We start from the raw sequence: 18,742 nt of genomic DNA, 5'->3' as shown, positions 1-18,742 counted from the left end.
AAAGACACTGTAAAAAGAGGATTTTTTTTTTTAATACTGTGGTCAGGGGAAGTGACGGAATGCAGTATTAAGATCCTCACTTTCTTCAAATAAGAACAGTTTAGGAAAAGGTGCAGCACTTCAGACATGGTGTTCCAGGCACACTGAATAGTAGTAACACTTACTATCCTAACATATACCAGTAGCCACTTCAATCCATCCTAAAGGTTGCCCAAGTCGCTACAGCTTATAATGGGAATTGCAATCCAGCCTGATGACCTGCTGTGCTACCTGATCTGAAACAGAACAACATTGGCAGTCCAAGAAAGTTCACATACAACTGCAGCAAAATGATAATTTAACAACTAGTTCAGAATCAGTAATATTAATAACAGAGCTTATGTAGGAGACGGAGTGGCAGAACCTGGAGGTGGAATTAAAAGAGGGATCAGCCTAGAATCCCTATGTGGCCACAAGTGAACTAAGTCCAACCTTGAATTTAGTTGACCCTTATCTAAATCCAAACCGATGCTAAATGTTAGTTGAGAAGATTCATGTGCATAGGCACAATTAACAATAAATCAATTTAATTGGATCTTCCCATGTGGGCATGGTCTTTTTGTGCCTGACAACTAAAAGAATAAAATGGTGCAAGGCAACTATTGCATCTAAAGTCTTCCTACTCTTAACATGCTTGTCACAATCTCCCAAACCGATCCAGTTCTTTAAAGTAGGGGTCCCCAACCTCTGGTCGATAGACTGGAACCAGTCTGCAGCATGCCCAAAACTGGGCCGTGCAAACAAGCAAAGCCCTATCCATGGGATGCAGGCAGCACACAAAAACACAATCCCCTCCAGGCTATGGAAAAACCTCTCTCCACGGAAGCAGTCCCTGATGCCCTAAAGCTTGGGGCCACTGTTTTAAAGACATACTTTCATAACATACAGCTTGAATTATAAAATCTTCTTTCTGTGAAGGAACAGCAGGAGCCATTCCTCAACTATGAGCAAACTAAAGAAATGCCTACTTCCAGGGTTGGGACTCTACTGGTTTGGACTGGTTTGGGCAAACCCCTTACTCCAAAGATCAGCCGGCAGCAAACTGGTTCGCTGCGACGAACATGTGGGCTCGTTCACCTGACCCTGATCTTTCTTGTGCTTTGTTTCCTTTTTTTAGAGCACAGCTGATTCGCACAGATTAGTTTGCCACCCCTCAGCTGTTTTATTCACAGGGGCTGCAATAGAAGGTAAGTATTAGAGCTTCTTAAAATGCGAAGCGCATGATCCCCAAACCGGTTGTTATACTGGTGGAATACCACCCCTGCCTACTTTCCATATTCTTTACAAAGGTTAAGGCCAATGTAGAACACCTTAAGTGAAGGAGATATCAAAGGAATTTAATTTGAGGCTCAAAATCAGATTATTTATTCTTTCCTACATTAGAACTATGAAATATTTCTTTGATGATAAAAAGAGTGAACATAGTACTCAGATTCCTCATTCCCTATTACACAAAGGTAGAATAGCCCCCCCAAAAAAAAAAAAGTATTTATTACTGGAAAAGGAAAAAAAGCCAAAGGACAATTGCCAAAGGAAGAAAGTAGTTGAAATTAAAAGGAAGTTAAAACTTTCACTAGAGGCAAAAATGTCCCTTCTTATCATATTAGTAGCCACTTCCACCCTGAATCTGAGGACCAGAATGGTGAAGGATTGCCTGAAGGGCTGTGGAAAAGGCAGATGGGATAGATGTGATTAAGATCAGAAAGAAAAATGAGGACGAATCGGAAGAAAAGAAATAGGTATTTATTTATTGGTACTTCTCATTTGAAAACATAAAGCCAGAATTGCGATGGTTTTAGATTTTTTTTTAATAGATGCATTTTCAAAGCACTAATAGACAATCCCTCCAAGCCTTATGCAAAAGGAATATGATAGAAGGTATATACATTCTTTATATTCAGAGAATATATGTTCGTTCCTTTGTAGTAGATGCAGAATGAACAGAGATGAAATGAGAGAAACAATGTACCAATGGGAGCAACTATGGAAAACTTTTGATGTGGCCTCTAGTTTTCACTATAAATAAGGAAATACACTGAAATAAAATAAAAGTCCCTTCTCATTCATATGGGTGGTATGTGTCTTCTTCACTCTTGGGTCCTCTACCAGAGTCTTGGGAGTTGGAGGTTCTGTGAGGTAACTTAGCTGTTCCCAGTGCTGTACTCTACTGCATAGAATTCTCTGATGTCCTTCTCGGGATCTATTGGAGCCATGCTCCTAACTTAGAAGTCACAGCCCGGAATACTCCTACCACCACTGGGATCATTTTGGCCTTTACTTTCCACATCCTCTCTAGTTCCTCCTTCAGGCCCTGTTACTTCTTTACTTCTCATACTCCTTTTTCCTGATTTTGATGTCACTTGGCACCACTGCATCTACCATTGTCTTCTGATCTTTTTCTACTACCACAGTGTCTGTTTGATTGGCCAATATTTGCCTGTCCATCTGGATCTGGAAGTCCCACAAGATCTTAGCCTTATTATTTTCCAGATCTTCTGTGGAATCTCCCATCTGGACTTGGAAAGGTCTGATCCATATGCTGTGCATATGTTCCTGTACACAATGCCAATTACTTGGTTATGCTATTCAGCGTACAGTATGCTGTTTCTATCTCCATCTTACACCCTGACACTATGTATTGATTGCACTATCGCTGAGGCTTCTCTGCCTAGTCTGCATCATGGGCCCTGTCAAGTGTGGGACACCTTTACCTCTATAGATCTGGTGCTTAGTGCCTGTTTTTGTACTGCTATGATAAACAGTGCTGACCAGCCCTTTCAAGCCATCTCTCATTCTCTGTCTCCCACCCTCATCCACTATTTTTTCCTTAATTCACACCATCAAGAAAAGCTAATTGGATCCAGGCAGCAACCATTCCTGCCAACTCAATTGTTCTGCTAAAATATCCAGGTTTGTAAAGCCCTATTTGTCTCCATAACTATAGTTTTATCAAATTATAGTTTCAATTTTCTTATTAAGACTTTCCATTATATAATCAAATAGAGAAATACTCTATTTTATTGTTCAAAGAAAATGTCTCTTACAAATAAAACCTTGTTTTTAAAATATTATCTAGAGTTAGAGAAAAAACAGGCAAAGTGCAAAAACTTGCACTTTTATTTTTAAAGTTCCCATTTAAAATAAGTTTATGCTTAACACTGTTATATCGGTATGAAGTTTTTATTACCGATTACCCACATAGTTATCTATCAGTGTGCCAGATCAGATTGTAATAACTACAAAAACGAATAGATTAACTTTGACATTTCATCTACCATTATGCAATCTTTTTTGGGTGGAGGGCAAATCACACCATGCAAATTAAATACAAAGGTGTGGCATTTGAATAAGATGGTGGAAGAAGATGATTGTTTAGCAGTTTATCTCAACAAACAAGATTGTCTAAAAACTATTTGGGATATACAGTATGTGTCAAACTTAATCCTGGCAACAACAAAAAATGCAAAAAAGACTTCTTTATAACACAGTGCACTTTAACTTGCTTGTGACATCTTAACAATTTTCTAACATGGTCTGACAAAAGGAAAAAAAAACATTATCTCAGATAAGATACCAGTATTATCTGTTTGTTATCCTTTATTCAGTTACCTAGGAAGCCTGTGCTTTTGTTTGATTCTTTGCTATAAACATATTAAGTTTTTGCCCATAATTCTGATTTCAATTAATTTATGATGTTGGAATTTGGCTCCAACAGGAAAAAGTTCTATATATTTCATCATCATACACATATTTTTCTGCTGTGATTTAACCTGCCTCCCTTTCTTGCCCACAGGATATCTATATGAATCTCGACATAATATTGTCAAGTTCTGCTTCTTGACAATTGTTAAGAATAAAAGTACAGCTTTTTGCCTGAGTTATGTGAGCGTGTATTCTAAAGTATTATTGTCATCCAAAAATAAAAGACTTAGATTTTGATACAAGAAACAGGTCATACTGCCTCAAGTTAATTAGGAGCTTTTTGGTAGTTTGAAGAATTCATTAACTCTCATCCTTAGATGCCATCTATAAAACTGCATAAATAGATTTAGGGTTCTTGTTCTGTTTATTAATATTTTTTAAACAGAATAAAAGTTTTATATATATACATACATAAACACACTAATGTGCACACACACACTAACTATATACACTTATTTATTTTATAACATTTTACCACCTTATTATCAGCTATAATGCATAGTTGTATACCAAACTTTGTTTTCAGAAAGAAAATATCACCCTAGCCAGAATGTAAACTTGAAGGATTTTTAAAATTCTTTTTTTTTAAATCATATGTAGAAATTAATGAATTCTAATTCTGCAGATACAAACCAATAGCTGAATTGGAATTCAATATAGTTTTAAGATTTGCATTTTACTGAGTTTTGCAGTGCAGTATAAGATGAATAAATACAAATGCACATAAATATGAAAATAATAAAAATGCAATGCATTTGTGAAAATTGCTTGGAAAAATACTTATGAATTTTTGTGCAAGCCGCTCTTTAACACATTGCCAAGCTTATGCAGAATCATGACAAAATAAATTTCAACTAGAGAAACGAAAAAGAGAAAATGGAATTGACAGATTCAGTCATTCCTTTTACCAATAGCGTAAGGGTTGGCATATCAAGGTATTAGCATTGCATAAGCACAGAGGTCAGCTGTACTTACGTTAACAACTGGCTGGCCGGTTGTGAGTGTGCTCATGCCACTTTGGGGCTAAAACGGAGCTTCAAACAGGCAGCTAATCAACTCAGGCAGCTCCGGTGAGGACAGCAGGCGCCGCATGGAACACAATTGGGCAGCATGGGTGGGGGAAACGAGCTAGAAAGTTAGCTATATATGGAAAGGATAGCACAGGGGCGGGTGGGCAGCGATCACAACTACTGGTTTGCCCGAACTGGTCCGACCAGGCCGCAGCCCTCCAGTGCATAAGCAGCACTGAAATTGCATCATAGATCAAGAAGACTTACATTCCCTAGAATTCCTAAGGCAGAGATATCTGGGAATTCTGAAAACTGGTCTGAAACACAGTGAACTCTGTCACAGGACCAGGGAGGAATCTGTAATATTCGATTGTATAGTCAGAATCTCAGAAACCTAGGTTTTGTAGTATCACAGCTAACTACTGTTGCACTTTAGCTTGCCTTGGGCTGAGGCCTACTAAGTGAGGTAGCATTGAGGGAGGGCAGCTCCTTTGTCTAGTAAAAGCTGTAGGATGGGGAATGGTGCAGAATTGGAGGAAAGTTCTGGATATTTTCCAGCCTGCATTGCACCCCTGTACCAAAATGCAACGATGAATATTGCCTGGATGCAAATGTTGAAGCACAATTCAGTTGAAGCCTAAATGACATCTGCATGTGGAATGGGGAAGCAATGCCTTCTCCTTCACCTCAAGCGGCCAAAATATCTTGAGCTGGCTGTGCCTTTGGCTCGGTCTCAACAGTGAAGGCAAAGCCACAAGATACAGTGTTGCTCTGGCCGATGAAAAAAGCTTTTGATTCTCTATAGACTCTTGCTGGCGCAAGAGGCCAAAGGATCAGGCCATTCGTTTCCAACAAAACAAGGAGAGAAACATTTGGGGATTCTGGTGCAGAACATCACCATGAGGTATTGTTTCATCGTGCGAGAGAAATAGACGTAGGTGAGCAGAAAGCTCAGAATACTAAATAAATAAATAAATTTACATATCACCCGCTTTTCAAATCGTACTAGTATTCTTGTGCAGGGAAATGGCTGCAGTGAGAAAGTCTAGCATCTTGAAAGAGTAGCAGCACTCTTTGACAATACTTTTACCCAGCAACTCCACATCCTCCTTATTACATCAATCACCAAAACCTGGTGTTTGTTTAATGAGATCATTTCAGGGCCTCAGAAGGGAATATTTCAATCTGCTAATGCCTGAATAAGGCGCAGAAAATTGTTAGCTGCTAATGCGGTGAATGATGTATGCGGGTGCGTGTGTGTGTGTGTATGTGCATCTCATTGCAACAGCAGAGCCTATTGTATTTACCTGTGCGATGCAGGTTTCTCTGCTGGCATTATCTTCTCATGACTAACGGGTTGAACTAAATTTTTTTTAATTTGCTATTTCATATTTATCATTTTTAAAAAGAGAGCGAGAGAGGGGAAGAGGGAAGGGGTAATTGCATTTTTATGAGCATATTTACATAAATCATTTTGCTGGAATATCCCAACACTAAATGCTGAGAGTGGAAGCCCTCCAACCATTTGCATACGTGCTTCTTTTCTGACGTGGAAATACTGGCGATTTGGATTTTCATCGCAAAGCCTGGCTGCACTGGAATTCTAATGGGCTTAGAACAGTAAATTTTGAGGAAACCGATTGCTACCCCTGTAGCTAGTCAATGTCTGCCTAGACCCAGTGGCATTTTGGGGGGGGGGGAGGAGAGTGTTTTATCATAAAATTATCCCAGCAGAGTCCATTCCGCAAGATAACATCATCATCATCACCATCGCCATCACCATCAGGACTCCACGCAGGACCCAACAGCTCTGGCACAATATTGCCAGTCATTTATCTGTTGTCAGCACAGGTTACACACTGTAATCCTTGACTGCCTCGGAATTAGAATGTCTTTGATGTCCCCACAAGAGTTTTTTGCCTGAAGGCTTTACCAATGCTCAGCCGCTCAGTGTTTATTCCTCGTAATCTTCCTCTCATCTCCAGGCGAGCAGTGACAGATGGTTATGGGCACACAATAGTATTAAGAGTTTGGTATTTTTTTTTTCTCTCCCACCCCTTTTTTTTATGCTGTGCTCTCTGTACAACAAATAGCTATCAGATGCGGGCCAGAGAGCTGACATGGCTCGCTTAGGTAATGGCAAACAAACAGCCCCGGTTGATGCTTTCTGTCATTTTCCCAGCTCACCCTGCTTGTTTTCATTGTATACTCTCAAAGGTAAACTATATTAACCTTATAGACGGTTATTAAAAAGATATATCTATATGAGCATAAAGTGCCTTTTCCCCCCTCTCTGTTCTCCTCACTCTTTTGATTATGAAAGTAATACTGCTGACATATTGAACAAATATCGAATGTCAACATAAATTTTTAGTATGTGATAATATTCCCCTTCATATAGCCGTGTGTCAGGCGGGAACCCTGGATGATGCATAGCAGTAAATAACCCAAACAAAATTAGTTCTCTTGTCAGCTTCTACCTTGTATGTCCCCAGGCATCAGTAAAATTGACTGCACGCTAGATTTTCAAAATTAGCCCTAATGTTAGCTGTGTGTCTGGCAACCTCCAAGTTTCCAATGTTCTACTATATTACCCGTAAGGGTGAATGTGTTACTTTTATATTTTGGCATTTGATCTTGCTGATGTGGCTTCTCTTCTTTCTCCAAATTAAAAATAATTTAGCTCTAACAATAAGGATGCATGCAGACAGAAGCCTGCATCTCTTTAAGCAACTAACTTTAGGCAACAAAATTAAATTAAACAAAACAAGGACTCAAAAATATAGAGAAAGAAAAGGAATCATTTCACCGAATATTGCTCCTTTCATTAATTTAGCTTTGTGCTCCTTTATGCAAAAGGCATAGTAATTAGGGGGATATATTTTCCTTTTCATTTACCCTGCAATTTATTTATTTTTAATAATACCTAGGGGGAAAACAACTCTCCCTCCCCCCAAAAGATCAGTATTTTAAAGGAAACCCCACAATCTATAAAAGTTTCAGCATGTATCTTAATATAGCCGTTTGTCAGAAGAAGAAGAAAATTCAACAAACTTGCAGCCCCAGTATTAGATTTATGAACTTCACATTCCTAATCACTAATGGAATGGCAATCAATACATGTCACAAACATGCCACATTGTAAAACAGCATATCAGAACACAGCATTTTTTGTTGAGCTGATGGCAATTAAATTTGACTAAAAATAAATGTAGCTCACTGAGAAAAATAATGTGAGAAGTGTGAAGTTGATTAAACAAATCCAAAGATGGATTCCGCATCCACTTCCAATCCCTAAATTTTTATGTTCAGACATTTGGAGTCAAATATGAAAATCCCTTTAGGTACCAGATGCTGCAGATCATCTGGGAAAGCTTCTGGAGTTTTAATGTGTTGGAAGTCAAATCCCCCACAAAGGCGATTTGCCTCGTCGGTGTGGTGCTCTTATGGCTTCACCTGCAAACCGTTGCTCTCAGAGAAATCTGACCTACTGATCGACCGGGCATCTCAAAAATAAACACAGTATAATCTGTGGATGAAGTGAACTCTAATCAGGCCACATGCAGATTAAATGAACTGTGAGGGGGGGAAAAATACTAGATTAAAACGTTCGTGCCCAATACCGGAAGATTATCAGGACATTTTACCTCTTTAAATCCTAATTTATGGTAGGAGTCAAACTAAAGTTTATATATTTGTAGTAATTATGTGGGTGGGTAGATTTACTTCAGTTTAGAAAAGATTTGGCGATCAGGTCAACAGCTTGAAAAGCAGCAGCTTTCTTATAGCCTATTCCATTCCCTCTAAGCCTACATATAAGCATATGCTGATTTCTAAAATATATATATATATGTATATTGTAGGAAAGATAGATTTTAAAACGAAGATGCAAATAGCATAGTATGGTCTTGAATATTAACACCTAGTCAGTCACGTTAAGATAATTAAGATTTTTTTTCAAAATAGCACTGCATATTAAACATTATTAGTGGACAGAGCTGCTTTCAAGCAGGATTTTCAGCAGTTTTCATATTTTTAGTGTCATCCCATGTTTCTTGTCCATATATGGATGCTCAGCTCCCTCTCTGTTGTTTTTTTTAAAAAACAGTGATTTTTCAGCACTTCATTCTGTAACCAATTATTGAATTCTGGAGTCCTTGGTGCTCTCTGAGCTTGGTTGTTTGCAGACATATTATTACCCATCTAGATAACATCGTCAGTGCTATAGAGTGTGGGGTTTGCTCCCTGTTATATACAAAAGCTTGCAAGTGTTGGTGAGGGTGTGGTTATCTCTTTGGTAGCTCCTTGATCAGGCTATTGATTGTTCGATTGATTTTCTGGTTTGATTATTTGTCTGCTAATATAAGTGTTGGTTGCTCAAGAGGATGTGTTCTTTGGGTTTCCTTCTTAGCTTTTTTATTGTCTCTTTTGTATGATGTGTAAATATAATTTATCTCTATGAGTTTAGATAAGCAATGATTCACACCAGAAAAACAAGCAGAAAACAATACTCAAGGAACTATCAAGATCCTTCCCAACAAGACAAGCTACTGTATATAACAGGGAGCAAACACCACACTCACTAACACTGATGATGTAACCTAGTCAGATAAAGAAATGCCTGCAAGCAAACAATCCAGCTCAGAGAGACCAAGGACTCCACAATTCAAGCCTGACCTAAGGATATTCTCTTCTGTTAGTATGAATATTAAAAGAAAATTCTAAATTCTTCATCACCAGAAGAAAATAGCACTGTTTCCGAAGTCAAATTCTATTAGGCATAACATTTCAGTGTTGACATTACACTCACCATCTGTGAGGCCAAACAATGTGCAAAGGCCTCTGCTGATATTTCAAACTGCCTACATTGTGACCAAGAGGAGTGGCACATTGGCTCTCTTCTCCTTGACAAAGATGCTGTCTCTCTGGCCAGGGGCAACCAAATCTAGACTCTACTTTTTGGTGTCCAGGTCTTTGGTCTAAATTGTTGATTTTGATGATATTTGAAGTTTCACACTTCTGTTCTTGAAAGGGCATCTCCATAAGCAAAGATGTATCTCCAATTCCTTTAGCATTGAGGCCTTCTTTAATGTGGGGTAGTGTGTTTTTTGGCATAAACCTGTTACAAACAAATAAATAAAATTATCCTTCTTGCAAAAGCCATCCATTTTAAACACAGCTCAAAACTTTTGAATATAATATTTTTTTAAAAAAAAAATAACCCCAATATTATAAAAGTTTATGCAACTGTTTGTCAGAGGGATAATAATGGAGACAAATGGATGAAACCACCAAAATCTATCTTCAAGACAAGGGTAGTTCTGAATTATTATTTCTTTTGGAGGAAGGTCTGGATTGCTAAGTGGTTAGATAGCAAGCAATTAAAGCAATACACTATGGATAGCATCCCACTGGTTTTCACAGGTCATTAATAAGTTTTTATTTACTGATAGAGCAGCAACTAATAATACTCATTATAGGTAATCCTTGTGTCGGGCTCCGATCGCAGCGATGTTAGACGATGTGTTCAGCCACTGTTCAAACATATAAGGGTGCTCAAAAAGGAGACTTAACAACCAGTTCTCTTAGTTCTGGCCATAACACACACACATACACCCGTGCAGTCACATGATCACAATCTAGGTGCTTGGCAACTGGCTCATACTTAGTATGGCTACAGTGTCCTGTGGTCACATGATCACTATTTGCAATCTTCCATGCCAGCTTTCCCCAAGCAAGCTCAATAAGGAAGCTGACAGGGAAGGTCAGGAGTCATCTTGAAAGTTGCTCACACACTCCCACGCAGCAGCCACTTCGCAGGCTCATCACACTCACGCAAGGCCACTGACAGACCTTCCTCCACATAACAACTGCCCCGACCGCCCCCCCCAGGCTCCCCAATGCCTCATGGACCACTCAGACATTCTTCCACACACAGCAACAGCCAAACTGTTTCTTTTTAAAAAGGAAATCCCAGAAATTAAAGGCGGGGCCTCCTGTATTAAAGCATATGGAATGTCCTTTAAGCCTCTTTTAAACAACCACTAGGGAAATATTCTAGTCGTGTTTCTTTCCTATGACTAAAATACTTTTATTTTTCTAAAATATGTTTATTTCCCTTCTTTTCCTCCACCTGCAAATTATCTGTATAGAAAATGTTCCTCCCTAGGGGCATGGTTTCTAAAGGGGCTTGAGATTCAAGAAAATGAATGTGAAAAGAAAGCTCTGCCATACAATTCTTGGATTTCTGTTGTTATAGTAGGGTGGGTTTTTTTTTGCCAATACCCCTCCTCCCCAAAATCAACTAGTATAGTTACCTCTTTACTGATTTTGAGTTACAAGGTTTGGGTGCAATCTTTTAGTTTTTTTTACCCTGGCTCTTGCACCCAGTTATGCAGTGCATTACCTCTTGATATTTTCCAAGATATTAGTCCTCATAAATCCATTCTGTCATACTAGAATTTTCAGTTATTAGATAAGATGTTCCCAATATCTCAATGAAAGCAAGTAGAAAATATCTTTTCCACTGTGCAACAAGGAGTCCGCTATCTACTTGCATTGCACACATAATATTAATCACCTTGACAGTTTTTTAAGAAGCTATTTTGGAATGCCATTTCACTGAATGATATTTAGAACAAGATTTATTTCATGATAGAGTTAGAAATAAGTATTATTCACTTTAATTTGGCAGTGTTTGGCACCCAGTAGTTCTGCATACCTCTTGGTAATAGTGGAAATATTAAAATATAAAAAGCATGGATGCAGAGACTCACAAAAATACCAAATAAATATCCTTGGAAGGTATTTAAGTGCAAGTGGGATTAAATGGTTGTGTTTTCACTAGGCAACATAATCTCTGTATCTTTCATATTCCCTGGACACAAAATAAGTCAACCATAATTTATACACACTATAATCTCTATGGTCAACATTACAGAAATAATATAACAATCTATTTCCTGGTTACTACTTCTGTGGTTTCCTCAAAGCTTCACCATATCACAAGAAATTGCATATTTACTTATTTACCAAATTTGTATTGCTGCTCATCTCATCAAAAGCGACTCTGGACAACACACATTTGGATAAAACCCACAGATATAAAAGCAATAAATATTAAACAAGATGTATTTTAAAAATACATTAAGAAATAAAGAGTGTGAAAAAACATACAGGAACTCCTAGGTGAAGAGAGGATTAAAAATGTTCACCATCTAAGCAAATCTCTGGTTCCCTGGGAGCCTAATGGCATGGCTAGTTCTTGAGGGTCTTCTGAACTGTCAAAAGGGATAGAGATAATCTAATTTTGAGAAGGGAAGGATATTTTATAAGGTGGGCATCATACAGTTGATGCCCACCTTATGTGTCCTGGAGCCTATCCAAGGTAGAACCCTAGTTGATGCTACCCAAAGCATGACTTCTTTGCCAGGTCTATTGTGGGATGAGGAGGTCCCTCAGAAAGCCTGGTCCCAAGCAATGGGACTGAACCCAGAAGCAAACCTACAACCAAGGCTACAGTTAGGCAGCCTGGTAGCTCTAACTATGTAGACTCACTCCACTATTACCAATAGGGAGCTCTGCTCTATTTAATGGAAAAATTCTAAATAGGCTGACTGAAAAACAAACCATCAGATGATAGGATCATCTTTATTTATGAGCATGCTTCTAAGCATCACACCAACCCTGTAAGCATTCTTAGAAAGTAGAATCGGGAAGTAGTTTTAGCCCTGTTCTTTGTTTGGAAGTGTGTGCCTATAAAAGAGTCAAAAGCAGGCAGGAAGAGGAAGAAATATCAGGCAAAGGTATCTCTGGATAGGGTAGGATAGGGTAGGACAGAACAGGGAAGCATTTCACCTGATCCCTTTCTGAAAAAAAAAGGATCACTCTGGATCACCAGGCTGAAGATGGCAGGCATTGTTATGAATAGATCTGACCCACCTACCAGCCATTTTGTGCAAGCTTTCAAAAAGAAGCAAAGGTGCTGCTGGCTCCAACATGTTACCGATTGACATCAGATTTATGCCACTGAAAGTGTGAGGAAAAATGTAACATCACAGATAGACTTTGACTTACAAACACAACTGAGCCCAAAATTTCCATTGCTAAACAAGACAGTTGCTAAGTAAACTTTGTCCCATTATATGACTTGTCTTGCCACAGTTCTTAAGTGACTCACAGCAATTGTTCAGTTAGAAGCACGGTTGTTAAGTGAGCCTAGCTTCCTCATTGGTTTTGCTTATCAGAAGGTTGCAAATGGTGGTCACATGCCTCCGGGACATTGCAACCGTCATAAAAGCATACCAGTTGCCAAGCGTCCGAATTCTGATCACGTGACCATGGGGATGTTGCAATGGTTGTCTGAAAAACAGTTTTAAGTCACGCTGCAGTTTGGAACAGTGGTTAAACAAATGGTCATAAGTTGAGGACATTCTATACAGATAATCACTGTGTTGGCTAAATAACCTAAAGCTGGGGAAAAGTGAATTTTGGTGGCAATACGAGCTTCATTAATTTGAAGGTCAGAATTGAAACTGTTTTGGAGATTCCCACTGACGTAAGGGGAAGCCCAGTAGTTTTTATTGAAAAATACAAACATCCAATAGAAGGGAACCTACGTAGTTTCAGGTTGAACCAGAGAGTCATTGGGGTTCATTTACCTTGGCTGTTTGCTTATAGACAAGCAGATAACACAAATCGGGGCACAAGTACAAATATACCTAGAGATTGATCTGATTTTCAAATAAAGCTGTGTAAGTCAGTTATGAAACTTGTCACAATGCCACTTCCTCCCCAACGTACATTCATTTGGAAACTGGAAAAGGCTGAAAGTTAAAGTCTATCACTGGCTCCAAAACTTACGGAAAGTATCAGACTGAAAATTCACATCCTACCAATCAGCAATCTGATATCAACAGACTACCTGGAACTGGTTCAATGTTATCAGAAAGCAGCTTCAAAAGAAGCAATGCGATGTTCATTTCCCCGCCTCAGATTCTGCTGTAATGTTTGATGTTAGATTAAAACGGAAGAGAAAGACAGAAGTAATTTGTGTTTCAGTTCCCATTGCTAGATAACTGTGGTATCTAAACATAGTACATGGCAAACAAATACCTGTTGTGGCCAAATAAACATGTTGAGCCTGAGTGAATCAACGCCCAATCAATGTGCTCTTTATAGTATTTGGCCTTTTCTTAGTTTTGTTCATTTTTTATTTGTAATTGGGTTTAAAATAAATTAAATATTAATATCAACATAATAGCGTAACAATTATGTTACATAATTTATAAAATATTAAAATATGCATAAATTATGTATTGTATTCAAGGGACAGAACATGTAAATTTAAAAAAGGAATGGAGAACTGATTGGCAGTGGTCACTCACAGCTCCTGAGACTATGGGACACATGCCAGAAACTCTTCCACTTTTCTTACCAGAATGAAAATTGACAGGTGGGGGGCGGGGAATATAGTTAGTTCTTATCGCTGGACTTCTCTATGCATAGAATTGACATTTGAAATGAAGCAGGTACTCTTTCCAAGAAAAGTTTAGTGACTGCTTGAAGTTACGACACTGAAAAAAGTGACTTAGGACTGATACTCATACTTACAACCATTGCAGCATTCCCATGGTCATGGTCACATGTTCAAAATTCAGGCCCTTGTCAACTGGCGTCTATTTATAGCAATAGCACTTAAACTTATATACCACTTTACAGTGCTTTACAACCTTCTCTAAGTGGTTTACAGAGTCAGCCTATTGCCCCCCAACTATTTCGGTCCACATTTTACCCACCTAGGAAGGATGGAAGGCTGAGAAAACCTTGAGCCTGGTGAGATTCGAACTGCCAAATTGCAGGCAGCCGACAGGCAGCAGAAGTAGCCTGCAGTATTGCACTCTAACCACTGTGCCAATGGTGGGATTCAATTTTTTTTACTACAGGTTCTGTGGGTGTGGCTTGGTGGGCGTGGCAGGGGAAGGATACTGCAAAATCTCCATTCCCGCCCCACCCCACTAACCTGATTTCCAGCTCCGTTCTCCTGTGCAGGGCAACTAAAGAAGACCCAGCCAATCAGCTGGGACTCGAGAGGCAGAGAATAGATGGGGGAGGGGCCAGTCAGAGGTGGCATTTGTTGGTTCTCCAAACTACTCAAAATTTCCCCTACCTGTTCTCCAGAACTGTTCAGAACCTGAATACCACCTTTGCACTGCACCACTGTGGCTCATGACAGTTACACTGTCCTAGGATCACATGATCATCCTCTGAAGCCAGCTTCTGACAAGCAAAGTCATTGACTTTGGATATCAGTATCATTTAGGATACTGAGTTCTAGGGCTCCTTTAATCATGAAAGTAGACTGGGTGCCTTTGGGCTAGTCTTTCTCTCTTAGCCCAATCCATCTCAAAGCATTGTTGTTTGGGGAAAATAGGTAGAGCAAGGTGTATTAGGTACATTCGCCACCTTCCGTTATATATTAAAAGGCAGGATAAAATGTATTAATAACTGCCAATAATAACAAATGGTAATAATTGTCAATAAGAAAGACAAAAAAGTCTGGATAGGAAATGTGGCAGAACAGCAGCAGAACATAAGAGAAAGTACTAGAGAAGATCACAAATTACAAAGACCCCACAAATAGAAGTAGAACGGCTGTGACAGAAGAAAGCAAAGTTAGTACCCATAGTATTAGGCGTCTTGGGTGCAATTCCAAAACAACTGGAGCACCAATTGAAACCATCCGCACTCATAAAATCACTACCAGTCAATCGCAAAAGAAAGCCTTATTTGGAACAGCTTACATCATGCAACAATATCTTTAATATTATTAAACAACAATATGTGACTCTCCCAAGTTGTTGGGAAGGATTCGACAGGTGGCTAAATATGACAAATCCAGTCTAAACATATGAGTGATTGTGTGACAAATCATAATAATCCGGGGCCGTACCAGCAACATCTTGGTACGGCGCGTAGAAAATCTGCAGATCGACAAATTTTCCACCTGTCACTTGCAAAGGCCACACTGCTTGGATCTGTACATATACTACACCAATACATCACACCATCCTAGGTTCTGTGAAAGAACTCAAATGCACACGAAAGCCAACACCTGCTAAAGAACTGGCAGCTGTGGATTTCACATTTTTGTGTATATAATGATAGTAATATTCAATACTCAAAATCAGTGATATGAAATTTGGAGTGGACAAGTGCAGAAAGGGCAAAGTATATTCCTGGTTACTTATATCTCTGGATTTTCTCTAGAGCTGTTTCTAATTAAATGTAGAATATGATGGTTAACAATATGACACATTAAAAAGTACACTCTATTGACATAAGTCTTTTTCATGCCATTGCAGCTTCATGTTTTTATTTTAAAAAATTAATCCTCTTAGGACCTGATTTGATAACACATTATTGCTAAGAATGGCCTTTAGATTTAGACAGTTCTTCCATGTGCATGAAAAAATATCCTTAATAAAAATGGCTGACTATTACCACTAAACTCCATATGTAATGACAATAAAAATAGCATAAATGTTAAAACAGCATTAGACGATGTGGTATTTGAGGCACCAAAATGTTCTCTTTCCAGTTAACTTTTGTTCTTTTCCATCAGATTAAGCACCATTTCATTTACCACATAAACAAACTGTGGCCAGAGAAAATACTTTCTTGGCCAGTTATGAACTGTACTCTTAATAATACCCAGTTCACTGACTTAGTAGCAAAAAAAAATCTATTACAAATGCAAGAAAAATATTTTACCCAGGTATCTAAATTAGATTCTTGGGGATATTTCTGGTTAGAAATATTGTTCAAAAAGCCTTATGAGTACCTCAGATATAATAAAAAAATATAAGTAATCTGTCAGCTTGGTGCATTTGACTGTAAATGCTTTGTTGAAACACTACAGCAAAATAACTAATTCTTGAGTACATAATAGAAATCTCTTAACATGCTAAAAGTCACTATAAATGTCAGCCTGAACGTTTGACATTTAATATGCCAGATTTGCCATTCTTTGTAGCTTGTAGAATATGCATTCACGATACTAAAACAGTTGCGCCAACATACCTACACACATTAATTTGCAACAGAGATGTGAAGCTTACACTGTTTATGCATAAGATGTCATTATATTGTTCCTACATGTTTATTCACAATACCTCATGTGGTCTAATGAAAAATTATTTATGAGAATCAGCATTATTCATTGGCACCAACAGTTCAAGTTACACACTATTTTATTAAAAATACCATCAAAAGAAGAATGGAAAGATAGTGATGCCATTGTCAACCCCCCCCCCGCCCCCGCCCCCCAACACACATTCGAAGCACTGATTAGAAGGCTGCTTTAGGTTAGATCAAACTGTCAAAGAAGAATCTATTGGCTGCATAGTAGTAGGAAAAGTGATTTTCATAAACAAAATATGCATGTAAGAGATAGGAAAAAAAATACATTAATTAACTTGATACAAATTGACTCAAAGAAGCTGGACCTGCTCTGAAACAAAGAAAGTGCAATTCCCCAATACCGTATGTCTTTGTTGGTTATTTCCTTGGGAAAAAAAAACATTTGAAATAAATGTTCAAGTAGAGATCTTTGACAAACATTTTTTTAAAAAAAAATTTCTGTGCCTTAGAATGATTAAAAATGACAAATTGTTTATAGAAAGTGTTTTTTTTCTCCGTCTATATGCCATGTTGAGTTTTAAGTGGTTAAGGTGGTTCTAACTAAGATGACTTGCCAAGCCCACTCTGAATGTAGACTGCGCCCTTTCATTCTCATGCCATTTTGAGCAGATGGTTTGTACTACCTCCTACCTTCTTTCTATAGAAAATGGAAGATCCAGTTGGCTACAGTGCCTACCAAGGCCCTTCTCTTTCAGGAACTGGCCAATCCCCTAGGGAGCCATTTCATCCTGGGTTGATGGGATCCTACCTTCTCTACTGTTTGGTAGCTGCCATCTTTCTTTTTTTAAAAAAAGCAGTTGTGGTTGGTCCAAGGATAGTCCAGAATTTTTCTTGTTTACCTTTTCACCAGATCTACTGTAGAAGTTCATTGCTCCATTTAACCATTACATCTCCCAGTGGGCATCCTTTTGGTTTTTGCAGGCTGTGTGAAGCATAATCTCCTTGCTTTTCCACACCACCACACCCCACACAGTACTGCAAAGCCGGCCCTGTCCAATATTTAAGTTGCAATGAAAGCATGGAATGAAATTACAAAGTTTCTGTGACTATTCCTTTGCTTCACTGAAGCTGAACCATCAATTCTTCTTTACTTCAAAGCTTCCATTAATCCCTAGTAGAAATTAGAATTGAAAGAATAACCAATTCCCTTTGCTTTAATCATTGCAACACCCAAGCAGCCAGGGTACAATAAAGGAGAGGAAGGAGAAAGGATTTGCATGCAGGTTTTCCTTAATGATGATGGCAACTGGGATTATTGCTGTATGTTCTTGTAGTCATATGATGTTGAGTTACATGATTACAAAAACACATGACTGCATGTCTTACAAAAAAAATTGCTAGTCCCAAAATGTCTAATGTCCAGGAAAACAAAACAAATGTGGTTATTAGTGAAGATAGAACAGTATCCAAAATGAAAAGGCAAGCATTGAGAGACACACCCAAAGTGGCCAGCCTACACAAATGGAAAGAGAAGAAACAGAGGAATGGTCAATTAGGGTCTGCTTTGATTGTCATCTGGACAGATATCCAACCATTATACTGATGAGTGGAAATTTTTAAAGTTGTCTTCAGGAAAACCTGGGAACAACATAAGAGACATGCCACAATGGATGGAATTGCCTTCAGGGACAATTGATGTTACTTAGGTTTCTTTCCAATAAATCAGAGAGTTTAAACTAAATGTTGGATATAGGCACCTGAGTGTCTGAAACCATAAAGGATTACTTGAATAGATTGATAAAATGAAAAAAAAAATACATTGTGTGCCACATCCTTTCCTATATTCTTTT

General features: G+C 38.4%; 1 protein-coding gene across 3 annotated transcripts in view; it reads right to left on the bottom strand.

The window, feature by feature from the left end:
• The window catches only part of QTMAN (queuosine-tRNA mannosyltransferase), a 249,488-nt gene that overhangs the window by 42,825 nt on the left and 187,921 nt on the right, over window positions 1-18,742 (bottom strand). For 2 of the 3 annotated variants that reach the window (XM_026717797.2, XM_087920287.1), the window contains exon 5: window positions 9,562-9,870. The exons of the other annotated variant lie outside the window; for it this stretch is intronic. In XM_026717797.2, coding sequence (XP_026573582.2) covers window positions 9,562-9,870 — 309 coding nt within the window. The remainder of the gene's footprint in view (window positions 1-9,561; window positions 9,871-18,742) is intronic. 3 annotated transcript variants of the gene reach the window in all.

This window comes from Pseudonaja textilis, chromosome 1 (assembly GCF_049901715.1).
Source record: "Pseudonaja textilis isolate UNSWEBS1 chromosome 1, rPseTex1.2, whole genome shotgun sequence".
Taxonomy (NCBI): domain Eukaryota; kingdom Metazoa; phylum Chordata; class Lepidosauria; order Squamata; family Elapidae; genus Pseudonaja; species Pseudonaja textilis.
This window is presented reverse-complemented; position numbering and strand designations above follow the sequence as displayed.